The sequence below is a fragment of the Pecten maximus genome, chromosome 3 (assembly GCF_902652985.1).
Source record: "Pecten maximus chromosome 3, xPecMax1.1, whole genome shotgun sequence".
Lineage (NCBI taxonomy): Eukaryota > Metazoa > Mollusca > Bivalvia > Pectinida > Pectinidae > Pecten > Pecten maximus.
The window spans coordinates 17,787,418-17,814,276 of NC_047017.1; the positions used below are offsets into that span (position 1 = coordinate 17,787,418).

At 35.4% G+C, this 26,859-nt stretch overlaps 3 protein-coding genes across 3 annotated transcripts; all 3 read left to right on the plus strand.

Moving 5' to 3' along the window:
• Positions 1 to 556: 556 nt before the first annotated feature.
• Positions 557 to 6,898, plus strand: LOC117323413 (solute carrier family 46 member 3-like). The gene is made up of 4 exons (XM_033878622.1): positions 557 to 1,629; positions 4,379 to 4,462; positions 4,791 to 4,947; positions 5,628 to 6,898. The coding sequence occupies exons 1-4, from the start codon at positions 615 to 617 to the stop codon at positions 5,728 to 5,730; spliced, it is 1,359 nt and encodes a 452-aa protein (XP_033734513.1). The 5' UTR covers positions 557 to 614; the 3' UTR covers positions 5,731 to 6,898.
• A 2,855-nt stretch (positions 6,899 to 9,753) lies between these two features.
• Positions 9,754 to 11,500, plus strand: LOC117322627 (solute carrier family 46 member 3-like). The gene is made up of 2 exons (XM_033877566.1): positions 9,754 to 10,834; positions 11,385 to 11,500. Exons 1-2 carry the CDS (start codon positions 9,754 to 9,756, stop codon positions 11,498 to 11,500), a joined length of 1,197 nt encoding a protein of 398 aa, XP_033733457.1.
• A 5,424-nt stretch (positions 11,501 to 16,924) lies between these two features.
• Positions 16,925 to 23,323, plus strand: LOC117323414 (solute carrier family 46 member 3-like). The gene is made up of 5 exons (XM_033878623.1): positions 16,925 to 17,081; positions 17,611 to 18,719; positions 21,241 to 21,324; positions 21,947 to 22,103; positions 22,514 to 23,323. The coding sequence occupies exons 2-5, from the start codon at positions 17,639 to 17,641 to the stop codon at positions 22,614 to 22,616; spliced, it is 1,425 nt and encodes a 474-aa protein (XP_033734514.1). The 5' UTR covers positions 16,925 to 17,081; positions 17,611 to 17,638; the 3' UTR covers positions 22,617 to 23,323.
• The last annotated feature ends 3,536 nt before the right edge of the window (positions 23,324 to 26,859 follow it).

Consider the following 26,859-nt stretch of genomic DNA (forward strand, 5'->3'; position numbering starts at 1 on the left):
TTTAATGTCTAGTTACAGTACCTCACACCTCAGTTTAATGTTTAGTTACAGTACCTCACACCTACGTTTAATGTCTAGTTACAGTACCTCACACCTCGGTTTAATGTCTAGTTACAGTACCTCACACCTCAGTTTAATGTCTAGTTAGAGTACCTCACACCTCAGTTTAATATCTAGTTACAGTACCTCACACCTCAGTTTAATGTCTAGTTACAGTACCTCACACCTCAGTTTAATGTTTAGTTACAGTACCTCACACCTCAGTTTAATGTCTAGTTACAGAACCTCACACCTCAGTTTAATGTTTAGTTACAGTACCTCACACCTACGTTTAATACTTAGTTACAGTACCTCACACCTCAGTTTAATGTTTAGTTACAGTACCTCGCACCTACGTTTAATACTTAGTTACAGTACAGTTCTACACACAGCGCAACTATAGTTTGTTTTTATAATTCAGACCATGGATTGTTTGTGAGATGGAACATGATCTGTAATAAATCTCTTTCGATTTTCCAATTTAGGTATAAACTTCATTCAACTTCACCATGGCCAAAAGTCAAACCCAGCATGGTACTCTGAGGTGGTCACACGGAATACTTGGAATAGTGATAATGCTATTTTTGTTCAGTATGGTTCTTTCGTCATTGGTGACGTCACAGTACGTAGTTTATCACCTGCAAACACACATGTTTCCGAACTCAAGTTATTCTGCGTCGGATGGGTCAACCTGTAATGTTAACACATCTTCAGAGGAGTATCAGCAGAGGACGGCGGTACAGAAATCTGCCTCACATCTTAATATTTTCATAAAAATAAGTGATACTATACCAGCTCTCATTACCAGCGCCATCATTGGCGGCCTTAGTGATCGGTTCGGAAGGACCCGGATTCTAACGTTTAACGCACTATTCTGTTGCCTAGCGACATGTTGTTCTAGTGTTATCATTTATTTCGATATCGACATTTACTACTTCTTAATCAGCAGTATCTTGTACAGCGCTGGGGGAGGTCTATACGGTGCTCTTTCCATTGGATACGCCTATATCTCTGATGTGACAAGTCCTGGAAAACAGCGAACGTTGATGATTACTTTTCTTGAAGCATCCATCGGAATTGGTTCGGGAGCATCCGGGCTCGTTTCTGGATACATCATTGAGAGTATTGGCTTCTTCTATGCCAATATATGTGTGTGTGCTTCGGCGGCCTGTTCCGTTTTAGTGGTTGTGTTGTTTCTGCCATATTCACGCCCTCCTGAACTATTAATAACAAACACGTCATTTTTTGAAAATGCTCGTGCATCATTTACATTTTATATCCGTGCATCACCTCGTAGACACAAATATATACTCGCTATTACTATTTTCTTGACCGCGGCGCTTTCTCTTTTAGGGAAACAAAGTACAGAAATTCTGTATCAACTGAATGCACCGTTTTGTTGGTCTTCTATCAAAGTTGGATATTACTCGGCGATTTCATTATCCTCAACAATGGTTTTAGGCGTTGCAATCGTCAAGGTTTTGCATAATTTTTTCTCTGAGGAAACAATCGCCATCTTTAGTGGTATCTCCGGCATAGCAGCGTGTACGGTGGAGGCGTTTGCCATCAAAGACGTCGTGCTATTCATGGGTAAGTAATAAACTCTCTTTATTTTTTTCAACATGAAGTATTTCAACGGAAAAGTTGCCGTTTTATTTGAAAACTTGCTACAACGGAGAATGCAGACATAATAACGAAATCATAATTCTAATTCAAAATCGATAAGACCTGAAGGTTTAATATACATGTAGATTTTTATGGAAATCCTCAAAGAGACCCTTAAAAGTACAAGGAGAATGACATCAGGTGTTTCAAAATAGTAAGCGTCGTCTGCTTCACGACAACACTTACCATACAAATCTAGGTAAAAGTTAAGTTCCTGACTCAAAATTACAAATGTTTTGGGGGACAAATTTGACATATCAACGAGCATCACGAACACGTCTGACATCAAATCACTAAAGCGAATACATGTATAAAATTTCCAAATGAGACCTTGATGTTGACTATAAAACTTCCCCGGTGATCCTCATCAAACTGTATCTCTCGATTGAATAATAATCACAGCTTTATATGTCGCTAAACGTCATTGAAGGCGACAGTTCAGTACGCATTAGTTTTCACGATAACCTTTAATGCCTTTTAAATGGAAAAATGATATTATTTAATTTTAATGCACTTACTTATACTTTATAAACTGTAGTCTGGAATGATACTTGTGGTATTATACAAGTGTTTGTTCTAAATCGTGTCATTTATAATGAACTTTATTCTTTCCAAAATTAGGGAGAGGGCTTATATAGGCTTTTGCCTGTTGCCCAATACCCATTGAAATTAATTCAATAAAATCTTTGTGAAATGAACTTTATTCTGTTAATTTACCAGTAATATCTCTTAATGTAATATTTGTTGTGTCTAATTTTGTTATCATACTTATGGTTGTCACAATAATAGCTCGCACGAACTAAGTCTCTTTGTTTATATATATGCGACGTTAAAGTTTCTTGTATCTTGTATCCTTTATTCCCATTCAAACTTGCGCCAGAAATATGTGGTATATAGAGAAAATGTTGGAGTGAAACTTCACAGCTGTTCAGAAGATACCTTTACAATACGGTACTTGCGTTCAAGAAATGAATGAAGCAAACAAAATAGAGATTTTTTTGGATGGCGTCTTTTGCCTCCCCTAATGGATAATATAGCTGTATGGTACAGTTTGATATGACCCTATAAATACTGTATCTCTTATACTGAAATCCTGTGTCTTTTTAAGGGGCATCTAAACAGCAAATCAAGTAAAAACTATGCTATTTTACAAGCCTATAAATTCCTACTATAGTACAATTTAACAGAGGTGGTAACTTTATCATGTTTTAGTTCATTGTATCATTGCAAAACCGCGGACCTTGCTGTTGATGTAATTTGTTAAGTTGTTTGTAAATTTCAAAAAACAAAACATGCGAAAAATGCATGTTTCAGGGGGACACAATAACCTCTTTTGTATATTGCACAAACTAACCTTGCCGTTTTGCTCACACGTATCTAGAGCACACGACAGGGCATTGGTCTGACAAGATTTGACTTCATAATATGCGTAAACACTGATTTTATTTTAACGCCATCAAGAACTCTAGACATGGCAAGCAGTCTGTTTTAGGAAAAAAATGTTCAACCGCTGAGTTTGGGTAAAAGCTGCCTATTTCCGAAAAAAGGCCCCAAACTCACCAGTTTGATATATCTTAAAAACATCCTTCTTACTATGATCAGATGTCTTAAAAGTATGATATAGGAGCATTTGTATTGCCTTCTTTATGCCGTATTTGTGTAACATTATTCACAGACGCCATTTGCATTCAAAGTCAGAACAAAAACAGTGCTTATACGTACATGAAGTCAAATCCGGTCAAACAAATGCTCCTTCCGTGTGTTATAGACACTTATGAGCATAATTTGTGTGACTTGGAATCCTTCCATGCTCCATCTTACCACAAAGAAGCTCTATAGAAACCACTGATATCATCTACAGCAAATTATTGGTATATTACATGACTATTTTTGTGCAAAGTTGTAGATATTTATTCGAAATGCAACGTTATTCTATATAGATGACCCTTAGATGTTGGAACAGCTGTTTCTAATGTAACCATTATTGTCATGCCTCAAACCTTTTATTAAATTCTTTGAATAATTTGAATTACACTTTTTATCATGAATCGTCGGGATCTAATATGCAAGAAAGATTTGAACCTTTTCATTTTAAAAATACTCACGTGTAGCTGTTCTTGATGTCCAATTTTTGCACTGGTAGACTTATTTACGGAAATGTACAATGTATGTTTAGACATTTTGTCTTGCGCTGAAAGGAAATATCAATATTGATCAACTCTTAGTTTTTGATTATTGATACTATTATGGAACGGATGTTGGGTTGTTTGCTTTATGACATCTGCTGAAAATTATCATAAATCTATCAATGGTGCTATTCTTATATGACTTGAAATTTAGACAGCATGGCAGACACCTTTCAGATGTATTTTTGATAAAGCTAATACTGTGTTTTAGACGGTCAATACGACAATTTGTCAACATGAGAATGGTGATATTCCTAGAGGACAGGCAATAACTTTATAATATCTCATTTTCCATGTCATCAATGCAGTACTGGAAATGCAGTCATATTTAAAACATTAATTTCAGTATTTCAAGCAAACAGTTGACTGAGACAAGAATAGACAAAACGGCTGACCAACCTCTTCGTTTATTTCTTAAAGGCTTGGCATTAACAACTTAATCTTTGCCAAATTTTTTTTATGTTTATCTGTGATTATTATTATTTCAGTGCCAGTAATTGGTTTCCTAAGTGCATTAGTTTTCCCGATGACTCGATCGATACTGTCCAAGCTTACTTCACCGGACAGACAGGGTAAGTGACTCTTTAATTTCATTCATTATAAGATTGGCTTAGCCCAAGTGAAACTAAGCTTACTTCACCGGGCAGACAGTGTAAATGACACGTTGATTTCAGTGATTATAAGATTAGCTTACCCCAAGTCAAACTAAGTTTACTTTACCAGACGGGGTAAGTCATACTTTAATTTCATATATTAAAAGATTGGCGTAGCCCAAGTTAAAATCAGCAAATTTAACTCACCCTAATCTTACACTAAAACCTCCTCTCACATTGAATTTATTTACCATTGTAGGTATTTCATTATTTACCAATGTAGGTATTCCATTTTGTATCGTTACAGGTGCCCTATTTGCCGGAATAGCTGTTGTGGAGATAGTTGCAAACCTCGGAAGTAATGCTGGAGCGGCGGCCATCTACATAGCAACTGTTGGTACCATGCGAGGATTCGTCTTCCTCTGTTTTGCCGGCCTGTCCTTTGTAACCACATGTCTTCTCTTGTAAGTATAAATTTTTTTTACATCTTATCAAATTGAGAATCAATTTTTCGTTACGGCATCAAATTCTTTGTTTTCATATTGGAAATGATAAACTATTGCCGCTATGGAACAATTTATCTGTTTATTTGTTGAAGAAAACCATTCCTTTGTTCGGTGCAAAGTATACGGAAAGCGAAAGTGAAAGTGACGTTGTTAGCATATCACCACTTCTTGTATCCATACCATGTCTGTAGCATGTCTTATTTGTCTTTGGAATCGAATCCTTTGTTTTGTGATCGTTTGTCTTTGAAATACTTTTTTTATGATCTTTTGTCTGTGAAATCCATTGTTTGATGATCCTTTGTCTTTGGAAACCATTGTTATGTTATCCTTTGTCTTTGGAGCCCTTTGTTTTGTGATCCTTTGTCTTTGGAACCCCTAGTTTTGTAATCCTTTGTCATTTGAATCCTTTCTTTGGTGATCCTTTGTCTTTGGAATCCTTTCTTTGGTGATTATTTGTCTTTGGAACCCCTTGTTTTGTGATCCTTTTGTCATTGGAATCCTTTGTTTGGTGATCCTGTGTCGTTGGAAACCTTAATTTTTGTGAACTACAAATGACACTCATCACTGTGTGTATGTGTCGGTAATATGGACAATGTCTTCAAATAATTAACACGTTATTATTCGTGATTTTATTTCAGAATTTATCGTATCATAAATAGAAGATCGCAAACCGTACCTATAGCGAATGTGACCGCAGACACCACTGGTACACAAGTATTGACACAACACGAGGGAGACTGAGATTAACTTTCTGACAGAACATATACTGTTCATTTCCAAATGTTTATTCTTTTTCGAAAATCGTACCAGAGGTCAGTCCTCCATTTTCATGTTAGGAGACATTTTAATGATGGAACACAGGTACACTAAAGAAGAGCATCTTAAGGGGATGTTTGAAATATCACGTGGTATGTGTTGGAAATTGAGTTATATCTAACTCAGCTTAAACTTTTTCTTTGTTGCGTTTTTTTTTTTTTTATTATTTTTAAAGAAAAGTTGCCTACACTTATTAATTGTAATATGATAATGGTATAGAAATGTTGGTACATATCTAATGTAATTGTTAACCTTTAACAACTTCTCGTTATGTGATTCTTTGTGATATGGACGTGATTTTATTTTAGAACTTCATTGCTGTGTAGTGAAAAATCAATAGTTCTCATAAGATATCACTAAAATATTCTTCTTTGCAATGTTATAAAGCAGAAATTGTAATTGAGATATGGACATATTTATTATAATTTTCAATCCAATCCTGGCATTTGATTTTAAGACCTATATGTCATAAAGGATTATACTACACCAACAATTAATTAGCTCAATCTAATGAAGTAATGATTCATTAATTAATGTTTTTAAAATTCTCCACAAATATTATTTATCACGTTTTAAAGAGTACGTTTAAACCAATTTTATTTTCACGGAAAGCATATGTTGTTCAACACAGACAATCTCATCCACAAAGTTCCTGTTACCTTATGAAAAAATTATCATGAAAAAGTCCAGATAGTGTGATAGAAAATTACTCAGTGATTTCGTTCGGTGTAATTTATTCAATAGAATAATGCATTCAGAAGAAATGAAGCGAGTTATTTTTACAAACTTCTACAAACTATATACTAGGTACAAGTAAATCAATATTCTATGTTTTTTTGTATTACGTATACCTAAGTGTTTATATAATGTATGGATGTATGTATTACGTATACCTAAGTATTTATATAATGTATGTTTGTGTGTATTACGTATACCTGATCATTGATAATGTCTGTATGTGTGTATTACATATACCTGATCATTGATAATGTCTGTATGTGTGTATTACATATACCTGATCATTGATAATGTATGTATGTGTGTATTACGTATACCTGATCATTGATAATGTATGTATGTGTGTATTACGTATACCTGATTATTGATAATGTATGTATGTGTGTATTACGTATACCTGATTATTGATAATGTATGTATGTGTGTATTACATATACCTGATTATTGATAATGTTTGTGTGTATTACGTATACCTGATCATTGATAATGTATGTATGTGTGTATTACGTATACCTGATCATTGATAATGTATTTATGAGTGTATTACGTATACCTGATCATTGATAATGTATGTATGTGTGTATTACGTATACCTGATCATTGATAATGTATGTATGTGTGTATAACGTATACCTGATTCTTGATAATGTATTTATGTGTGTATTACATATACCTGATCATTGATAATGTATGTATGTGTGTATTACATATACCTGATCATTGATAATGTATGTATGTGTGTATTACATATACCTGATCAATGATAATGTATTTATGTGGGTATTACGCATACCTGATCATTTATAATGTGTTTGTATTACCTAATGATTATTTTTGAATGTACATATATGTATATAATGTGATTTATAGCAACGCACGGCATGTGTATTACAATATCATAAGTGACCCATGTATGATATGATATCATTAACGAATAGCGAATGGGTGTCCTCCTACATGATGACGGTTTCCAATTTCAGTGTTAGTAAACAATTAGGTTTATAGGTTACGACAATAGACATGATGTCGATAACATAGGCCAGTATTTGTACTTTAATTGTTTTGTGATCAGCAATTACATTTGACTGTCCTTGCCTTATTGTTTATAAATAAGTATATCTAGTATAAGAAATGAAATAAAAAAAAAGAGCAATATCCATTTGATATATCAAGTATAAATTGAACACTACATATACTGTACGTAGACGACATGTTGGGTCACACCAGATTGGACGGACGCAGTGATGATTAAAACAGCTGTTGCTTGAACTATCAATAAACCTTGTACAATGTCCAATCGTATGAGTTATTATTGTATGTTAAATAATTTCTGTGAAAGGTGTTATCCTCACGATTGATTTTATCTAGTTGGCCCTACCTGATCTAATGATAGCTCAAAATTTCAATCTCAAAGAAAGATCAACACAATTACTACATTGATATCCATAAACTACCAAGCCATTTGTTTCTTTCGCAACAGACAAGCATTTATGTGAACTTGATAAATCGCTTTACCATGTACTAACAGAAATTTTATTTGTCAACAGGGCACTTATTTATCTGTTGTGAAGGCCCCTATTTAGAACGAAAGATATATGAAGGTGAATTGCAAAAGACATTTTGGTGATATTAATTTTGTATAATAATATCTTTAGAATGGAATGAAATATAGAATTTCACATAAAAAAAAACTCTCTTGAACTCAGAGTATACCATTTGCAGCTTCGTTGAAGAATTAATAACCGACAAATGTTGTTTTAGTTAAGAGAATGTGAAAACAGATTGGAACTTAGTAGCACATTGTGATGTCTTTGTTGCAAGACTGCATTTACATTCTTCTCCCAGATGTATCAAAGTGTTCGTGTAACCTCAGCAGGGGAAATGGAATTTGTGCTGCACATACACTAGTGATAAAAAGCGACATCGTCCGGAATATACGTCTGACGCGCAGAGCTTGGGAGTATGAGATAACTTCGAGCTCATACATAGTGTGGAGAGGGTCAAAATCAGATAAAGGGGAACATGCATCCGAAAACGTTTCTTCCTGTAGAATTCAAAAAAGGATAAAAAAAAAAAAAAAAAAAACTAACCGCCAATGAACTGACAGGCTGGTGTTACCATGCATATATGTCTTGATTCATCTTTGCATTTAATGTGAAACCCATGTTATACGTTCTGTCAAAGCACACGTATGTACTAGCAAAACACGTTAGAGACAGTGTTTTTCATTATATGTAATCTCGATAAAATATTTTATTTCTGATGAGTGAACTATTTACTGTAAATGAAAAATTGTATTCAAAATAGTGACAATCTTCTTTTCTGTGCTTAAATCATTTAATTTAATTATCATCACGTGAATCTAGCCGTTTAATATCAGTATTCGGTGTTGTTTTCTTATACTGCGTTATTGCTTTAAGATATAAGTTATGATATGGGAATACCAATTTAGCAATGCAAGAATATGCAAAATATAAGTAATGTGTTAAAATTTCAGAAATGAAATTATAGTTTCCGTTTTCATTAACTTGGTTCTCAAAATAATGTAACGATACCTAAACGGATGTTATCACAATCCGCCACAGGGAGTTGTAGGTCGGTGGTTGTGTCACCGATATACTCGACCTAATTCTTTATCACATGTCAGACTACACACAGTCCATCAATGTATTTTACATCAGATTATCATTTCGTTAGCATTACTTTGACCAGATGCATTGACAAGTGGAACGTCACTAAAGAATAAGCGTTGATGGGTGAACTATATGGTTATTCCTACTATTCTACGACATGATGTACCAGGAAAGCAGGCCACCTATGGTGATGTTGTACGACAGTTCATTATAGTAGTTTTGGACTATTAAAACCTTGGTTGTAAGTAGGTGCGGGCGCTGTCTTTAAATAGCCAATCAGTATTATGTGTAGGATATTAAGCGATTTGCGAAGTTCCCTCCTTTGTCACTCTTCCAGTCACATCATAACAATTCAGCAAACAAATTAGTTTTAACTAGTCTAATCACATAAAATGTTTCAGCTAACAAATTAGATTTAACTAGTCCAATCACATCAAATGTTTCAGCTAACAGATTATATTTATATAATAGTGTAGTCTAGATAATCAGCTACTACACTGTATACGTAAAGGCATCTCAGTCTATTACTGTCTAACATTCCATTACAGGTATAACGTTAAAGGCAAATATCTCCATCATGGACAAGCATCATTCCCAGCATGGTTCCCTGAGGTGGTCGCACGGATTTCTTGCGGTAGCGCTGATGTTCATTTTGTTCGCTTTCCTACTCTCATCGCTTGTGACGTCTCAGTATGTTGTGCTGTACCTCCAGAAGGAAATGTTTCCAAACTCAACTCTTTCTTCCTCGAATGTGACAACCTGCAACTTCAACACGTCGACAGAGGAGTACCGCGAGAGGACGGCGGTACAGAAGGCTGCTTCGGTGTTTAATATTTACAAAACATTGGTTGAAAATTTACCCGCTGTCATTGTCAGTGGTGTCATAGGTGGTCTGAGCGATAAGTATGGAAGGACGCGAATTTTGATATATATCACAACTTTAACAACTCTATCGGGATGTCTATCTAGCGTTATAATTTATCTTGAGGTAGATGTTTACTACTTATTGTTCAGCAGCTTCTTGTATAGTTTAGGAAGCGGTTTATATGGTTTGCTGTCGATTTGCTTCGCCTATATGTCGGATGTAACAAGTCCTGGAAAGCAACGAACATTGATGATAACTCTTCTCGAAGCATCCCTCGGAATAGGTTTGGCAGTATCTGGATTCGTTTCTGGGTTCATTATTGACAGTGTCGGATTCTTCTATGCAAGCATATGTGTGTGTGCAGCAGCATTCTGTTCAATGTTGGTGGTTGTGTTGTTTCTTCCGAATTCACGACCTCCTAACATGTTGTTATCCGGAACGTCAACCATTGAAAATGCCCGTGCATCATTTGTATTTTATTTTCGAGCTTCTCCTAAGCGGCACAAATATATACTTGCAATAATTATTTTCATGACTGCGGCGTTTTCTATTTTAGGAAAACCTACTATAGAAATTTTGTATCAGTTGAATGCGCCATTTTGTTGGACCTCTGTCAAAGTTGGATATTACTCAGCAATGTCAACTTTAGCAAAAATGATTTTAGGCGTAGCCTCTGTCAAGATTCTGCAAAAGTTTTTCATGGAGGAAAGCGTCGCCATTTTAAGTGGTATCTCTGGAATGGCAGCTTGTGTTTTGGAGGCATTTGCGATCAACGATGTCATGTTATTTCTAGGTATGTTGTACTTCATCACACAATTCTACATTGCCATCATTGTTGATTGGTTAGGTTCAATGTGATATCAAGGAGGAAAATGACCTTGTTTTCTAATCATATGAAATCTCCTTCAATAGGACGTGTTAAATGTAATCTGACTCATTAAAATACTTCGTATTTCGTATCTTTGTTGATATGTCAGGGATGCTATTGTTTAGACAACACCGAACAACGTAGAGTATACACCATTTTGTTTTGTGGTACTTAAGTTCCACACTTTCAACGCTTTTACATCAGTCTGATATGGGTATTTTCCTATGTTCAATTCTTAAGTTTAACTTGTAAAATACATATCGATTCACAAATCGAACTAACGATATTCTGTCTTAATACTTTCCCTTAATACAAACTTTTTAGTGTCCACTGCACATTGGTATTGTTTGTTGGTCAGTTTTTTTATATTTGAGTATATATATGAGTTGATAATACTATCAGAAATCAAGGTGATTACCCCAGGCTTCGTGGGCCACAGTTTATAGATTTACATGTTATAATTCTATTGTTACAGTTCCAGTCATAGGTTTTCTGAGTATGATCGTTCTCCCGATGACCAGAGCGATACTATCCAAGCTTACTCCCGCGGATAGGCAAGGTAAGAGACTCTTTAACACTTCCAACGATTAAATCGTTACTCGTTTGTTAAATATGATACATTATGGTATCTTGACAAAAGTGATGCAAATCATTAAATTTATTTATCATTTTAGGAGCCCTGTTCGCAGGAATAGCCGTGGCTGAGATAGCATCAAACACGGGAAGTGGTCTTGGAGCGTCGGCCATCTATATTGCAACTGTTGGTACCATGCGGGGATTCGTTTTCCTCGTATTTGCCGGGCTGTCCTTCCTTACAATATGCCTTCTACTGTAAGTACAATCATTTTAGTTTTATATAACAGTGTTTGGTTTGTTTCTGACTTGTTTCCCTGTTCTACCATGTTGTTGATTAAAAAATCTTCTCCTTTTAAAGGTATATTTTCTTGATAACTATCAGCGTACTATTGTCCGATGTTTGTCAATGGCGAAATATTAATGTCAACAAATAGATAGATCAAAACTGAAATTGGAACTACAATATGAGAAAAAAATAAGCCAAATAGAAAAAGTGTTTGTAAAAAGTCGTTTTATTCCGCCAGCAGTTTGGAGGAGCTATCTTTTATTTCCTACCAAGGTTAAACATTTCCTTAAATATCATTAAGAGCTTTGTTTGTCTTTCTATTTCAGAATTTATTATATGATAAATAGAGGATCAGGATCGAAAACCGCACCTTTAGCGGATGTGACCAAAGACATTACTGGTACGCAGATATTGACAGACCACGAGGGGGAATGAGAACGTGACCAGAGACGTTATTGGTACCCCAGTATTGACAGAGGACAAGGGAGACTGAGGATGGCTTCCTGATAACACATTTATCTCCAAAAGTTCATTTAGCTCGAAATCTAGAGGACACTTCGAAATTGTTTTAAATCTTCATTTTTTATTCGAGGCATGCGGACATTTAATAGCACGTGAAAGGAATTTCTGATTTGTGAGTGAATTAGACATTATTGATAAAAGTTAAGTATGAATTGATGTATGAACGACATAGCTATGACGTAGCTTCTTTATTTAATGCGATTTAAATGTTTTTATTTGGCTGCGCATTTTAAGATGGAATGATGGGATAGGAAGCAGCAAGTTCAGTTTTTTTTTTAAAGATTTCTCTGTTATTGTGATAAACTAAATATCTAAATATTTTTCGAAGTAGATTATCATATCTGTTACATCAGAAGGTCATTCGCAAAATGTGTAATGGATTTCTAAAAATAGAAGTGCATCATGCTCAGCTTCATGAAAAACAATGACATTTCTGTGATATTTAACAACTCGTGAATATGATAGGTTGATGCTGTGCTGATATGTTTGTATGAAGTGTTTTATAAAGCATTTAGCATTCTCCTTTGGAAAGTAATTGTCCTATAGTTCTCACAGGATAGCAGTTAAATTGAATAAAGTGCGAGTTAAATAATAATAAATCTCCAAAGAAGGCAGTTAAATGATTTAATTTAAATTTCCGTTTTTAATTCGTCTTTCTTTTTTTTAACCTGTAACAGTGTTATCGCGTTCCAATTCCAATTTCGCACTGAAACGGGGCCTATTTTTGTGACGTCAAGATAGTACATGCGACAGCTTCCGGAAAAAGAATATAGTTCTTGGTAATAAACCTTCAATCATCAAGTTGATTAAGATGTTTCAATCCATATATAACACCGTAAGAATATTCACCTTTTATGTAGCATAACTATTTTTTAATTCGGTAACCATTTTTTCCTTTTCCCCCTTTATAACGTTAAAAATAAACTTAATTTATTGACATCAGACAACAAAACGATGTCATGAATGTTTAGGGACGACGTCACGCACGTTGTTTCTTTACATTACTAAACCAATGAGAATCGTGTGAGAACTATGATCTGATAACGTTCTTAATGTTTTGTAAGGTTTATAGAGACAATGCAGAGCAAATGGAAATATCAAGATATAATGATTTATTTAGCAAAAAAGCCGGAAACAACCTAGAAGCCAAAGAAAAAAAATTTACCATTCGTAACGAAACCAGTCAACGCTAACGAAAAAAAAAACCAACAAAAAACAAGATATACTCAATTCAAAATCATAGCGTATTTTCCAATCATATTTTCATTTATGAAAATAAATATTGCACAGAAATTCATTTAAGGAATACTTTCAATATTTCTATCAACAAGCAAAAAGGTGTATTATCAAGGTAAATATCAACAAAGTATAATGAGATTGGAAATATTCCCCGTAGATACCATAGTATAAATATATAGAGTATGTTACAACTTAAACCAACACTTCACAAACATAATCTCAACGACAATTTCTGTTACATTTCTTAGCACTTATTGTATAAATGTCTGTTTATCATATAAAACTTTTCATTAAGACTATTTTTACTTGTGTTGGTTATTCAAACAATTAAAACAATTATACTCCAGAAAAAGCGACTTTTGTTATGATGAAAACACTTACAGTTGAGTGTAGACTAAAGGTTACACAAAGTGCACTCCGAGTGCACTCCGTTTGGACTCCAGGTAAACTTGGAGTGCACTCGGAGTGTACTCCAAGTTTACCTGGAGTCCTATCAGGCCCCAATTCTACCTTGGTCCACATGTATCACATGTACATGTAACCAAGTACATATACACATAATGTTTATATATAGATGTATACACTCATATACAATTAAGACTCCTAAAACATGTAACAATAAGATATGTGTTACTGTTTTATCTTTGTATATACCATATAATTTCGTTGGTTCATTTTTACTTGGTTAACAAACAATGCATCTAATATAATTGATTTTTTTTATTAGAAAACCCTGTATAAGTGACTGAATAGATATGGCACTTTGTTGGAAAATATATGACAGCATTCCTTTGATTTGAAGAATTTTAACAAGCCACGCCATAAATGAATAGAAATTGGGAATAAGCAGAAATGTATTTGGCAAGTTGTTTGTGGTCTCTCAAAATGTAGAGTCTGAATGTGTACTGGAACTATCTTGTACTCAAAGTACAACTGTTTTTAATATTTCAAATACTTTACTTCCAACAGTATATATATTACTTAACATACAATACAAAAGAAAGCTTGTTTTTTATCACCTTGATAGCATATTCTGGATCCAATGTCTAGTTTTGTTTAGAGTGTAACATCAGACTTACATTTCCATTTGGTAAACCAACTGTTTTTTTGTTTTGTTATACTTGCCTAATTAAATCCAGGTCATACATGGAGTTATTTTAACTGTTATGTAAGATACAATACCCCCCCCCCCCCCCCCCCCCCCATCCCCACTCCCCACTTCCAGAATCAATATTTACCTGTATATCAAGCGTGATTACAGGGGTGTGGAGAAAAGACAGACTTGCACACTGACCCCAATAATGACCCCGACCCCTTCCTCCAAGTTTACCTTATAATGTGTGAAGATCAGGACAGGTGTACACACAGTCATCTAACTAGAAAAAGTTTAAACATTTAACTTTATGATTTTATAATTGTCTTGAACAACCATTGTACATTCATGACCTGTATCTGTTACATATAATGTATGAGTGACACATCGATGATAGATATTGACTGCATAGGAATAGAAAACGATGTAGTTCCAACAGGTAAGTTTTACAGGTAAATGGTACATAGGTTGCCAGTGTCCAACTGCCACGGGGCAAATCGTACCTCAGGCAGAGTTTCCTGTTTCCTATTATGATCCCGTTTCCTGGACGAGAACAATGTGTACTAATTACGGGTATACGGCTATAGGTTGGTTTTGGGAAATGGTGAATTTACATTTATTATACCATTGGGAATTATACTGATTTTTTTTTTTACTTTAATCTCTTTCTTTACAAATATTTTTTTTTAAAGCAATGTCTTTATATTTTTGAATATAACAAGATAAGAACTGCGTCATTTCTTAATTTGATTTACATTATTTTTTTCTGAACTTGTATCATTCAACATTTCACCTCTACATACCGGACACCTGCATAAACCGACCAATACGTTTAGTCTCAATGACTTACAGTTTAGACAGGTTACAATGCTATAAGAAACAGCTTATTTTTACTTTCTAATTTCGGTATAGAATAACTTCATTTCAATAAAGTTGGTCTTCTAAAACCTGTTTAGCAGTTTGTTAATGGTTTTACAACTTATTTTGACATTTCCACCTTAATTATATCGGTATTTCGTTTATAATTTTGGTCTGATTAAGGCCTCTCAGATGGAGAGCTACAATCCTTTCCTTCAGGTCAGGAGATAATCTTACTGTTCTGATGGCCTGAGGCTACACACCCAGCTTTGCACAGCTTCATCATTTGAAGCCATACAACAACAAATATGGACATAGGTATTTCTGTGAACCCAGGACAGTACCTGTAGCTGGCTACTAAAACTCACCTGGCACAGTTCTCAGGTGTGTCAGGCCAGAGTCAGTCATGCATGGCCAATAATAATAGCAATTATAACAGATTCTGTCATTTATTATGTGTAGTACAGAACTTCATATTTATGTGTACATTATGTCAGAACATTATTTTAACCAGGTAATGCTCGTAAATATCTACAGTTGTAAATGTATACTTTTTAACAATACATTTAAAAATATATACCTATATAAACTAAATATTCCTAGTAGACTAAACAAATGTAAATAGTAATATGAACAGAACAAAAGTGATTTGTAAAAATCTATTTATTTATAATAAATTATATTAAAAGCATCAAAGTATTAATATTTATATATGATATACTCTGATTATAGACCCGGGGCAGACATGGTGTCTTATAGGACTCCAGTTAAACTCGGAGTCCACTTGGAGTGCATTCCAGGTTTACCTGGAGTCCAAACGGAGTGCACTCCAAGTCCAAACGGAGTGCACTCGGAGTGCACTTGGGTGTAACCTTTAGTCTACACTCAACTGTATGTACTACACACCTTTTTTTTTTTATAACTTTCTATGATATAATTGCTGTTTGCGACTTTATATATACAAAATGTATATCGTCTATGTCACGTATTCAGCCTTTTCAGTATGTGCAGTCACGGAGAATGCTGCGGCATCCCAGTCAGTATAGCGTCTCACAAGGCAGTATGTTTGTTTTATCAGGGGTCACCTAGTTTCGATTTTTGGTCGCCTCTAGGCCCTTAAAATCACGGAGGAGTCTTAAGGACAAACAACAGTAAGGCGCAGTTTAATTTATTTCAGCTCTAATTTATTTGATTCCCATTTTTTTTTATATGTGATACCATCTTACTTGTCATTTGCACAATCATCTCTATTAAATTATATATATATCACATTTAAGTGGGTTAAATTCGTCCATGCCACAATCTAGAAACAAGAAAATGAGTTCAAATTTGAGTGGTCAAGATATACACATATAAACCAAACGGTTGTAATCATAACCCGTGGATCAATAGATAACAGATAGGCGTTACTGATATACACTACCTCATTCTCTATCACATGTCAGTTATTAACTCATTAGCCGGACTTGTATGGCACTGCCGAGTGATGGGTTAGGTGGTTTTCTTTAATTCTTCATCTTCTCGACATGATGTGATCGACACAGAAATACCAAAATGGCCGACAAACCTCAGTGACGGTGTGCGACAGTTTATTTACAGTAAGTCATGTCACATTGCGCTTCGTTTATCACGTGCTTTATTGTCAATGTAAATGGATTGTTACCTTGTTTCGTATCCAATGGGTCCGGTAGTCAATGCGGGTGACATCGATTAATTAAACAGGTACGCTAACCCTTCCGGAATACCTAGTCTTACTTCCATATATATATATTTTTAAATGTGTCCACATGCAAATGCATATCTTGTTTCTTATAGGGATTGCGAGTTATCGGTTTGTTTGTTTGTAAGTATTCTCTGATGGTTCATATAAGAAGACACTGTTGCTTGCCAGTCCATATTACATGTATGTTTATAATGTCCAGTGCTCCCTCTCCCACTTTTCCAATCAAACAGAACACATAAGCTAATACAATATCTAGAATTTGGAACTTGGATGTAAAGGCAATATTTATAAGTTTCATGTTGTACAATAGCATTTCATCATCCATGACAGTTTCCCCTCCATTCACCCATAAGATACAAACCAAACGTGTCCATGTTTGTTCATCCTCTGCCTTACCATTTTAGGTATAAAGTTAACGGCCACAACTCCATCATGGACAAGCATCAGTCCGAGAATGGTACCCTGAAGTGGTCGCACGGATTCCTCGCGGTAGTGTTGTTGCTTCTTCTGTTCTCTTTGCAACTCTTATCGCTTGTGACGTCTCAGTATATAGTCCTGTACCTCCAGAAGGACATGTTTCCGAACTCAACTCTTTCTTCTTCGAATGTGTCGGCATGCAATTTCAACACGTCGACAGAAGAATACCGCGAGAGGACGGCGGTACAGAAGGCTGCTTCAAAGTTTAATATTTACAAAACATTGGCTGAAAATTTACCTGCTCTTATTATCAGTGGCATTACAGGCGGTCTTAGTGACAAATATGGAAGAAGACGTATTTTGGTATTAAGCATATCTTTAACCATGTTATTGGGATGCCTTAACAGCATTATAATTTATCTCCAAATCAATATCTATTACTTCTTGATTAGCTTTTTCATATATAGTCTAGGAGGCGGTTTCTATGGTACATTGTCGATTTGCTTCGCCTATATGTCGGATGTAACAGATCCCGGAAAACAACGAACATTGATGATAACTCTTCTCGAAGCATCCCTCGGAATAGGCTCGGCAGCATCTGGGTTCTTTTCTGGGTTCATTATTGACAGTGTCGGATTCTTCTATGCAAGCATATGTGTGTGTGCAGCAGCATTCTGTTCAATGTTAGTGGTTGTGTTGTTTCTTCCGAATTCACGTCCTCCTAACATGTTGTTATCCGGAACGTCAACCATTGAAAATGCCAGTGCATCATTTGTATTTTATTTTCGAGCTTCTCCTAAGCGGCACAAATATATACTTGCAATCATAATATTCATGAGTTCAACGCTTTCTCTTTTAGGAAAATCAAATATAGAAATTTTGTATCAGTTGAACGCGCCATTTTGTTGGACATCTGTCAAAGTTGGATATTACTCAGCAATTTCGAATTCAGCCAGAATGATTTTAGGCGTAGCCTGTGTGAAAATTCTGCAAAAGTTTTTCATGGAGGAAAGCGTCGCCATTTTAAGTGGTGTCTCTGGAATGGCAGCTAGTATTGTGGAGGCATTTGCTATCAACGATGTCATGTTATTTCTAGGTATGTTGTACTTCATTCACACCATTCCGCGTTACGATGATAGCCAACTTTGTCGATTTTCATATTCAAGCTAAACAATAAATCCAATGTTTTCTAACAAACCAATGCTTATTCAGTACAAGCTACGCTATGTTAACAAACTTACTTACAGGTACTTCACTTTTATGTGCGTTTGGTTTTACAATACCAAACTAAAGAATTTCCTCTAAGAATATTTTTGTTGTGCTTCAATACTCTACGCGGCCAAATTTCAATGATTACAATCTGACAAAAGTTGCTACGATGTTAAGTATCTGAATTTTACAACTTATATTTGCCGTAGGATTTATTTGCATTATGTTGATACGCCAGGAGAGTCAATTGCAAATTCAAATAGTTCGCCATTTGTAGAAAACAACATTCTGGAGGGTGGCCAAGCTATCAGTTATCGATATAAGATTCTGGACGAGTCTGTGGCTATAAAAGTTCATCATTCGTTGATTTAAAGTCATTTCTAATTTATGTTTCAAGAGGTTAGTCCGCAAAATAAAGAATTCGCGAAATGTAAGTGATTTACAGTAATCACAGTAGTCCTTGATAAAGTAAAGCATTCTGCATTTACTTAGATATTGTTTGTCTATATAGGAAAAATAGAAAATAGAATTTTTTTTACAAAATACAAGACAAAAACGTTTTTTATCTCCTTGAAATATTTTCTGCACAAAATAATACGTACTGTGTGTACGAGTTTTTCCCCTTGTCTAATGCATTTTTCGGATTTTCTTACCGACACTTGGAAGTCACCATTCTGCCTCACCAATTGACAAAATGGCCTTAACCTCTTTTTAGACTCTTATTTTATAATCAGAAATCACCAAATTCGATAAACTGTATTTGAGACATGCAATCTTATACTTCTGGTAGGTTTCGGCGTTATTTCTTTACATATAATCGGGAACTTTCCGTGCTCCTTGAAACAGTCGAAATGCTTTAACAGTATTGCAGAGTTTTTAATGGTTTACTTAATGGCCCTGTCACACTGTTGCGTATGAGAGAAACGTATGAGTTGCGTATGAAAATTCATAATATAATTTTCATACGCACAAAAAGCCCTTGAAAATACAGAATTTTGCGTATACTTACCGTATTGAACCTATGAGTAGCGCATGAGTAGCGTATGGCCAGCGTATTGAGAGCGAATGTCAGCGTATGACCAGCGTATGTCAGCGTATGACCAGCGTATGTCAGCGTATGAACAGCGTATGGCCATCGTACTCTGCGTATGGCTAGCGTATGCGTAGCGTATGAACTGCGTATGCCCAGCATACGAAGAACTGAAGATGAACTAGAAATGGGAGCCTATATATACACTTTATCAAAACGCGTATTCAGGCGTATTCAGCGTATGCCTAGCTATGTTTAGCGTATTAACCATACGTCCGAATACGCACAAAATTTTTGAACATGCTCAAAAATTTATTTCTGCCTCAGCGTATGCCAGCGTATCCCAGCGTATGCCAGCGTGTTTGAAATGTATACAACCTATGCCTTACGTACCCCTAGCGCATGTCAGCGTATACCAGCGTATGAGTGATAATTTTCATACGCTGGCATACGTTAGTACGATACGCAACAGTGTGACAGGGCTATAACATAACCAATACCACATGAGGGACAGTAATTATGAGAATGTTGCAAGGAAATCATTGTGATGTATTTGATCAAGAAACAGGACGGACACAGCCGATCTTAGAATTAAACATTGAAGAAATCCACCTGGCATGGATGGAAGAATTTCTGAAAATGACATGGTAATTATCTAGAAGTATACAGGAAATCACAGTTACTTTTTAAAAAAGTGAAATTGTCTTCTTATTTGATAAGATATTCCAAAAAAATGTTACGGTGGTATGTCATCCTAAATGGTGGTTGACAGGTACAATGCAATTGTGTTTCAATAAATGGCATTTTGAAAGGCTATTTTTGAAAGAGTTATCGTGTGTTACTTGTCTGTAATTTCAGTTTCCAACCGACATTTTTCTTTGATGTAGGTCAAATGGCAAACTGATAAAAAAATCAAAATTACCCAGATGATTTCGCTTTAACAAACTCAAGTGACAAGTAGCGTAGGAAATAGAGCTTTGATAAGCTTTATCTTTGATATAGATCAAAGGTCAAAATGTATGTCAATGTGACCTTCTTTGAAACATCAAACAATGCCTTGCCTACTTCCTTGCTTGCTTATTAAATGAGATACAGCCCGGGTAATCCTTTTCATTATATAGATCAAAGATCAAAATGTAAATCAGAGTGACCGTCTTTTCATGCTTCGCCTCCCCAAGGTAAACTCATGTCCTGGATATGAAGTTCCAGAGACCTTGGCTGTTTTATTTTTTTTTATGTAAGTCAGATGTTAAAATGTAAGCCAAAATGAATGAACGAGATGAACCTATTTTTTTTAAATCTCCTGAAAAGATATAGTGTGTATTGTGTAAAAAAAAAAATTGAAAAAAAAATATAATTTTATTTTTTTCCATTTCAGTTCCAGTCATAGGTTTCCTAGGAACATTAGTTATCCCGATGACCAGATCTATACTGTCCAAACTTACGCCTGCGGACAGACAAGGTAAGTATTTCCTTAAAGGGGCTCAGTGGTTAGATTTCTTTTCTCTGGACATTTGCGTAAAGACAGAAATTATAGTAAGTTTACTTTTGCCGAGAGATTGCCGAGTAATCACGTGATTATTATATGATTAAGTCTATATTTACGAAACATCGAACTTTCTAGATCAACTGCCTAAATTATCCGGTCGGGCTCATGTTGAATCAGGAGCTATTTTTTGTTCATATAATGTACTTTCAGTCGAGTAAGATTCCGTCTGAGCTGGAAATCCACCATCTTTGTCTTGATACCTAAATTTCGATTTGAGAATATTAATGAGCTACTTTTCATTTGTTAATCTATCTATTTTTCAAGTTATTAAAAAATCGCGTGTGCGAATTAAAAATTTCATAATGAACAGATATCGCATAATTTTTCACATGCTTTTAAGTTTCCTAACATTTTTATCGTTTATGTAATTGAAAGCTAACCATTGAGTGCCTTTAACAATTCCGATTATCATTGTTAATCACAACCGAAATAAATGATACTCGTTTCTCATTCAAATACGGCAGATTACAAACTTTGACATAAAAACAATGACACGAGCATCGAAAAGACAGAAAATATTTTTTGGCCATTTTAGGAGCACTATTCGCAGGAGTAGCTGTTGTTGAGATAACGTCAAATTTGGGAAGTAATATTGGAGCTTCGTCCGTCTACATAGCAACTGTTGGTGCCATGCGGGGATTCGTCTTCCTCGTATTTGCTGGCTTGTCCTTCCTTACTACATGTCTACTACTGTGAGTATATCATGTCTAAATTCAGAATGATCATAAAATTCTATGTAGCAATTATTCATTTGTAAGTAGAACAGTTTCTTGCTTGTTATCAGTCCATTGCTCTCCATATTCCCTTGATAGTGCCTACGTCACCAAAGATCAAAGGTTTGACAGATGAGAAATAAAAGCAAACAAATGGCTAAGTTATAACCTTGGAGAACATGGTTACACATAAGTTATTGCTTGGATTTACAACATAGGTAGGAATATAGGAAACGGGGGAAAATGAAAGTACAGTTATACATTTTTTTGTTTTTGTTTTTGTTTATGTTTTTGCTATTTTATTTTTTTAACACCGTCATTTTAAGGAGTGTTTTCTTAGTAGTGTTAAACACTTCCTCCACTATCATGAGTTTATCATTTAATTTCAGAATATATCGTATCATAAATAGAGGGTCGAAAACTGGAACGTTACCTGATGTGACTAAAGATATTACCAGTACACAGATATTGACAGACCACGAGGGGGAATGAGAATGAAGCCAGAATGTAGAATGTACCCCAGTATTGACAGAGGACAAGGGAGACTGAGGATGGCTTCCTGAGAGCACATTCATCTCCAAAAGTTTATCTGCCATGAAAACTAGATGGCAGTTTGACATTGTCTTGGTTGGATTCGTGTTCTGATGTTTTAAACAGTCAATAACACACCAAAGGATTTTATGAACTGTGTGAATGATTCATTGACGATACATAGCAAAATAGGCTAAATTGGTTGCGGCATAGGTTTTTTTTATGTTAGGCGATTTTAAAGATATTTTGCTGCAATGTTTTGGGGATTGAATGATTGGATGGTAAGCAGGAAATTTTTGCAAGTTATAGTGTATCGATGTGCGGAAAAACAACCTAGCCAGCCAGTCAGCGAAACCAATCAACCCTTAACCTATGATATATTCAAAATCAATGTTTTCCTCCAATCTTAATTGTATTTATTGAAATGATATGATGCAGAATTTCATAATACGAAAACATAGGTGTGGAAAACATAATGGAATTTAAAATATTATTTATAAAACGACAAAAAGTTTAATTGTAACGAGCATGTTAAAACAAACACTTCAAATTTATCCCAATATGAATCACATGTTTAAAAAAAATACACATACGACAATTTCTGTATTACATTTCTAAACAATGATTTTTTGAATTTTTCTTCCTGTCTAATAAAACAAAACTATAAAAAGGAATTGATGGCCGCAGCCTTATTCATTTGTTACTTTGCACAACCTGAGAACATGGCGGGCAGGTGAACCAAGAAGTCCGCCAGGCAAATCCTTGGCCGAGCATTACATACAAATATCATCACAAGTACACGCAAAAGGAAGATAAATGCTAAATATCTACCCGCAGGTACCGGATATAAAGCAACTTGCTCTATGACCTAGCAGAGTTTGCATGTATTTGTTAAAACAAATTCCCGCTCGCACACCCATCGCGAGACGGTAACCAGCATCTCCAACCTGGAGAAACTATATTCTCCCACCTTTCACTGATTTGTCTCCCGTTTTGAGTGTACAAGATTTCTCTGTCTTTTTTAGCGCGTGCAATCTGTCATACCCTAGGGTGTGACAGATTGCACGCGCTCACTTTCTTCACCGGAAGTACTACCGGAACTACTTTTTTTTGTTTACATTACGTCGTCTGCTACGTCAACAAACAAATTGTGTACACAATAATACAGGTCTGCAGAGCGATCTCGGAGATGTTTCAAACAGGTGACACTGTTACGGTTGGTGGAAATGGTAGGAAGGGCAAAATTGTTGGCACTTTTCGTCCTATTTTTTATATTCATACGCCCATGTGTACTTGTTTACAAACAGACGGAGATCGCCGATGGGAAAACACATAAAGAAAAGAGGAGGGAGAAAAATAATCTTTCCCTACCTTGAGGGTGTAACAAAGAAATCTCAACCTTCGGGGGAGATTCTTGAATGTCCAAACCCTCGGCAAGCCTCGGGTTGGACATTCAAGAATCTCCCCCGAAGGTTGAGATTTCTCTGTCACACCCTCAAGGTAGGGAAAGATTCTATTGATCACCTATCGCACTTCAGTTCCAAGGGATTCAGATGGCAAGCATTAGTGGGTTGGTTACTAATATATAGAATTTGCACCTTCCTGCCACAAACTTCTACGACACCACCATAGCGAGTTTCAATTAGTCTGGTAGGGTAACCCCTATCAACACTAAGTTGGTGAGTCAGTACATAGTCTAATAATACACAACTCGAATAACAGAAAAATATATAAGCATATTGCCTGCCCGCCATGTCCTGCCACTCGGGACTGTCTATACAGTTCTGCATCCCCAAACAAAACATATCTGAGGTTGTACAGCATGTTATAATATAGTAAGTACCAATTATCTGTATAAATTAAATGTGCTCACTAGGCAAACAAAAACGCGTTAGTTTCTACAAATTTCTCCTAGTTCCTTGCAAAGTATTGATAAAAATGTCATTACCTATGTCTGAAAGATGCACATTGTCATCGCGAAACAATCCCTGACATGTATATATACAATATCAGTATGTTTAATCACCCTGCCACATGCATCTAATGCAGCTCTCCGACCTTCTCGGTTAACTCTTTTACGTTTTCCTTCCATAGCTTGTATGTTGCCACAACCCCTATATTTTAACCATGTCAAAATATATGACCAGATAAATGAATATCCTGGCTAAAGAGTATGAAGTTCATCTATATCGTTTGCTATTTTGGCGCATAGTTCCTCCGTAATTACGTTAATAAAATCGCTACATCCTACGTGCAGTAATAGGAAATCCGGAACGGGTTTTTTTTTGCGAGGAGTTCACTAACATCGTAAATCATTTTGAACCACGACATAACCCGCTTTCCTGACCATCGGATGCCCTTTGAATATGACGACGTTGACAAGTCTCGTAGGGTATAATACTTTTGTGACAACTACATTTCTTATAATATATTTTTAGCACCATAGCTAAAGAAGTTGCTTTATTTTTTGTGTGGCTTATGTGACTAAATACTAAATAATTTAGAGAGATATTTAGGCCTGTTGACACCGAAAGTAACAGAAACCTAAAACACCAGGAGCTGTATACCTATAACTGACCGAATCTATGTAAATTGATTATATTATACAATCATATAACTGCTATTCGGTTTGCTAACGATATATAGGCAAATGTAACACAGAATGTAAATATATGCCCTTCAACTGATAGCCCAAAATACTTTATCAACATATTTCATAAAATGGTATCAGTAAGTGGTAGACACGCGGTTTGTTATCTTTCTAACGTAGCTTTTAAATGTAGGACCAACGTCCAGGAACATCTTCCTGTACTTACCATACATACAAGCCACGAATTACCTTTTAAATACAGTTTTCTACCGTCTTCGGTTTCCTGAATCTCTACTATATTACGTAATTGACCAAGGTGGAAATACCTGAAGAACCGATCAGAAACTACTTCCGGTGATGCTGTACGACGATTAACTTTTTGTAAGTCATGTCACCTGACTTTAAATCATTCTCACGTGCTGTATCATTTCTATACGTTATATTGTATTTTCAAACTTCATAAAAATCCTTATAAACAACGTGTTATTACTGGTTTGAGAAGTTTCTCAACATAGTCGATATCCAAATTCTTACTAACACTCTTATTGATATTAAGTTTGGGTTGCAGTCGTATTGGGATACTGAATGCTCCGATGGTATTAATGGAACGTTTTGAGGAGGTTTATGATTCATTTTGAACATCTGCTTTTGAAAAAAAACCCGTCTTTTTAATCAAATATTTGGTACACTTAACAAAATCATAACCCATTTTAAGCTGAGGCTTAGCCATTTGTTCTCATCTTTTCAGAGCAGTCCTTTGCAAGAAAGGCGAACGACAATATAGGTGTATTGTTTTGAACTTTTCTAGGGCGTATTTCATATCATACAATTAAGGCCAATACTAGATACGCAAATAATGAAATTTGAGAATGATTGAATTAACAACTATGTTGAAGTTGGTGATATGATCTACCAGAAGACAAATTGGAACAAATTGTACTCACAATGATTCATATGTTATCAAGAGATATAGGTTGATGAAGATCATGCAAGTTTGATTGTTGACAATATATCATTTGGAAAGATTTAACTTCTATGTGTGATATGAAGTCAGTTCAATTCCCCTTGATATGCTGCTTGTATCATTGAAACCCCACCCTGGTTCCTATTTCTGTGATATGACATGAAATAACCTAACAGGAAATAGCCTGGTTGGTGTCGAAACAGAAGTTTAATACCCTTCTGGATCGCATGCTCTTATTTTTCTTTGTCGCCATGAAAACCATATGTAACGTATACCTTTTGTACACCACATTCTATGCTTAGCCATTGCACTTCAGATTTGAAGTAGAACAACGGTATATCAACTTAAAACTTTCCATATTTTCAAGGAAGAACATATCCATTTAGTAAATTGTTTTATTTTCCAATACTAGGTCAAGAGATATCAACGTACAGTGCATCATGGACAAGCAGCAAACCCAACACGGGACCCTTAGGGGGTCGCACGGATTCATTGCAATAGTGATATTACTTGTTATGTTCTCTATGAGACTTTCTTCATTGGTGTTGTCTGAATATGTGGTTCAGTACTTCCAGAAGGACATGTTCCCCAACTCCAGTATTACAGCGTCGGACAATATGTCAACCTGCAATGTCAACACGTCGACAGAG

What these genes read in the sequence shown, in the direction of transcription:
- LOC117323413 (XM_033878622.1), top strand. Translation starts at nt 615, where the DNA reads ATGCTATTTTTGTTCAGTATGGTTCTTTCGTCATTGGTGACGTCACAG. An exon ending in AGACGTCGTGCTATTCATGG is followed by an intron (nt 1,630 to 4,378) that starts GTAAGTAATAAA and finishes TTATTATTTCAG; the next exon opens with TGCCAGTAATTGGTTTCCTA. An exon ending in TACTTCACCGGACAGACAGG is followed by an intron (nt 4,463 to 4,790) that starts GTAAGTGACTCT and finishes GTATCGTTACAG; the next exon opens with GTGCCCTATTTGCCGGAATA.
- LOC117322627 (XM_033877566.1), top strand. Translation starts at nt 9,754, where the DNA reads ATGGACAAGCATCATTCCCAGCATGGTTCCCTGAGGTGGTCGCACGGA. An exon ending in CGATGTCATGTTATTTCTAG is followed by an intron (nt 10,835 to 11,384) that starts GTATGTTGTACT and finishes CTATTGTTACAG; the next exon opens with TTCCAGTCATAGGTTTTCTG.
- LOC117323414 (XM_033878623.1), top strand. Translation starts at nt 17,639, where the DNA reads ATGGACAAGCATCAGTCCGAGAATGGTACCCTGAAGTGGTCGCACGGA. An exon ending in TACGCCTGCGGACAGACAAG is followed by an intron (nt 21,325 to 21,946) that starts GTAAGTATTTCC and finishes TGGCCATTTTAG; the next exon opens with GAGCACTATTCGCAGGAGTA. An exon ending in CTTACTACATGTCTACTACT is followed by an intron (nt 22,104 to 22,513) that starts GTGAGTATATCA and finishes ATTTAATTTCAG; the next exon opens with AATATATCGTATCATAAATA.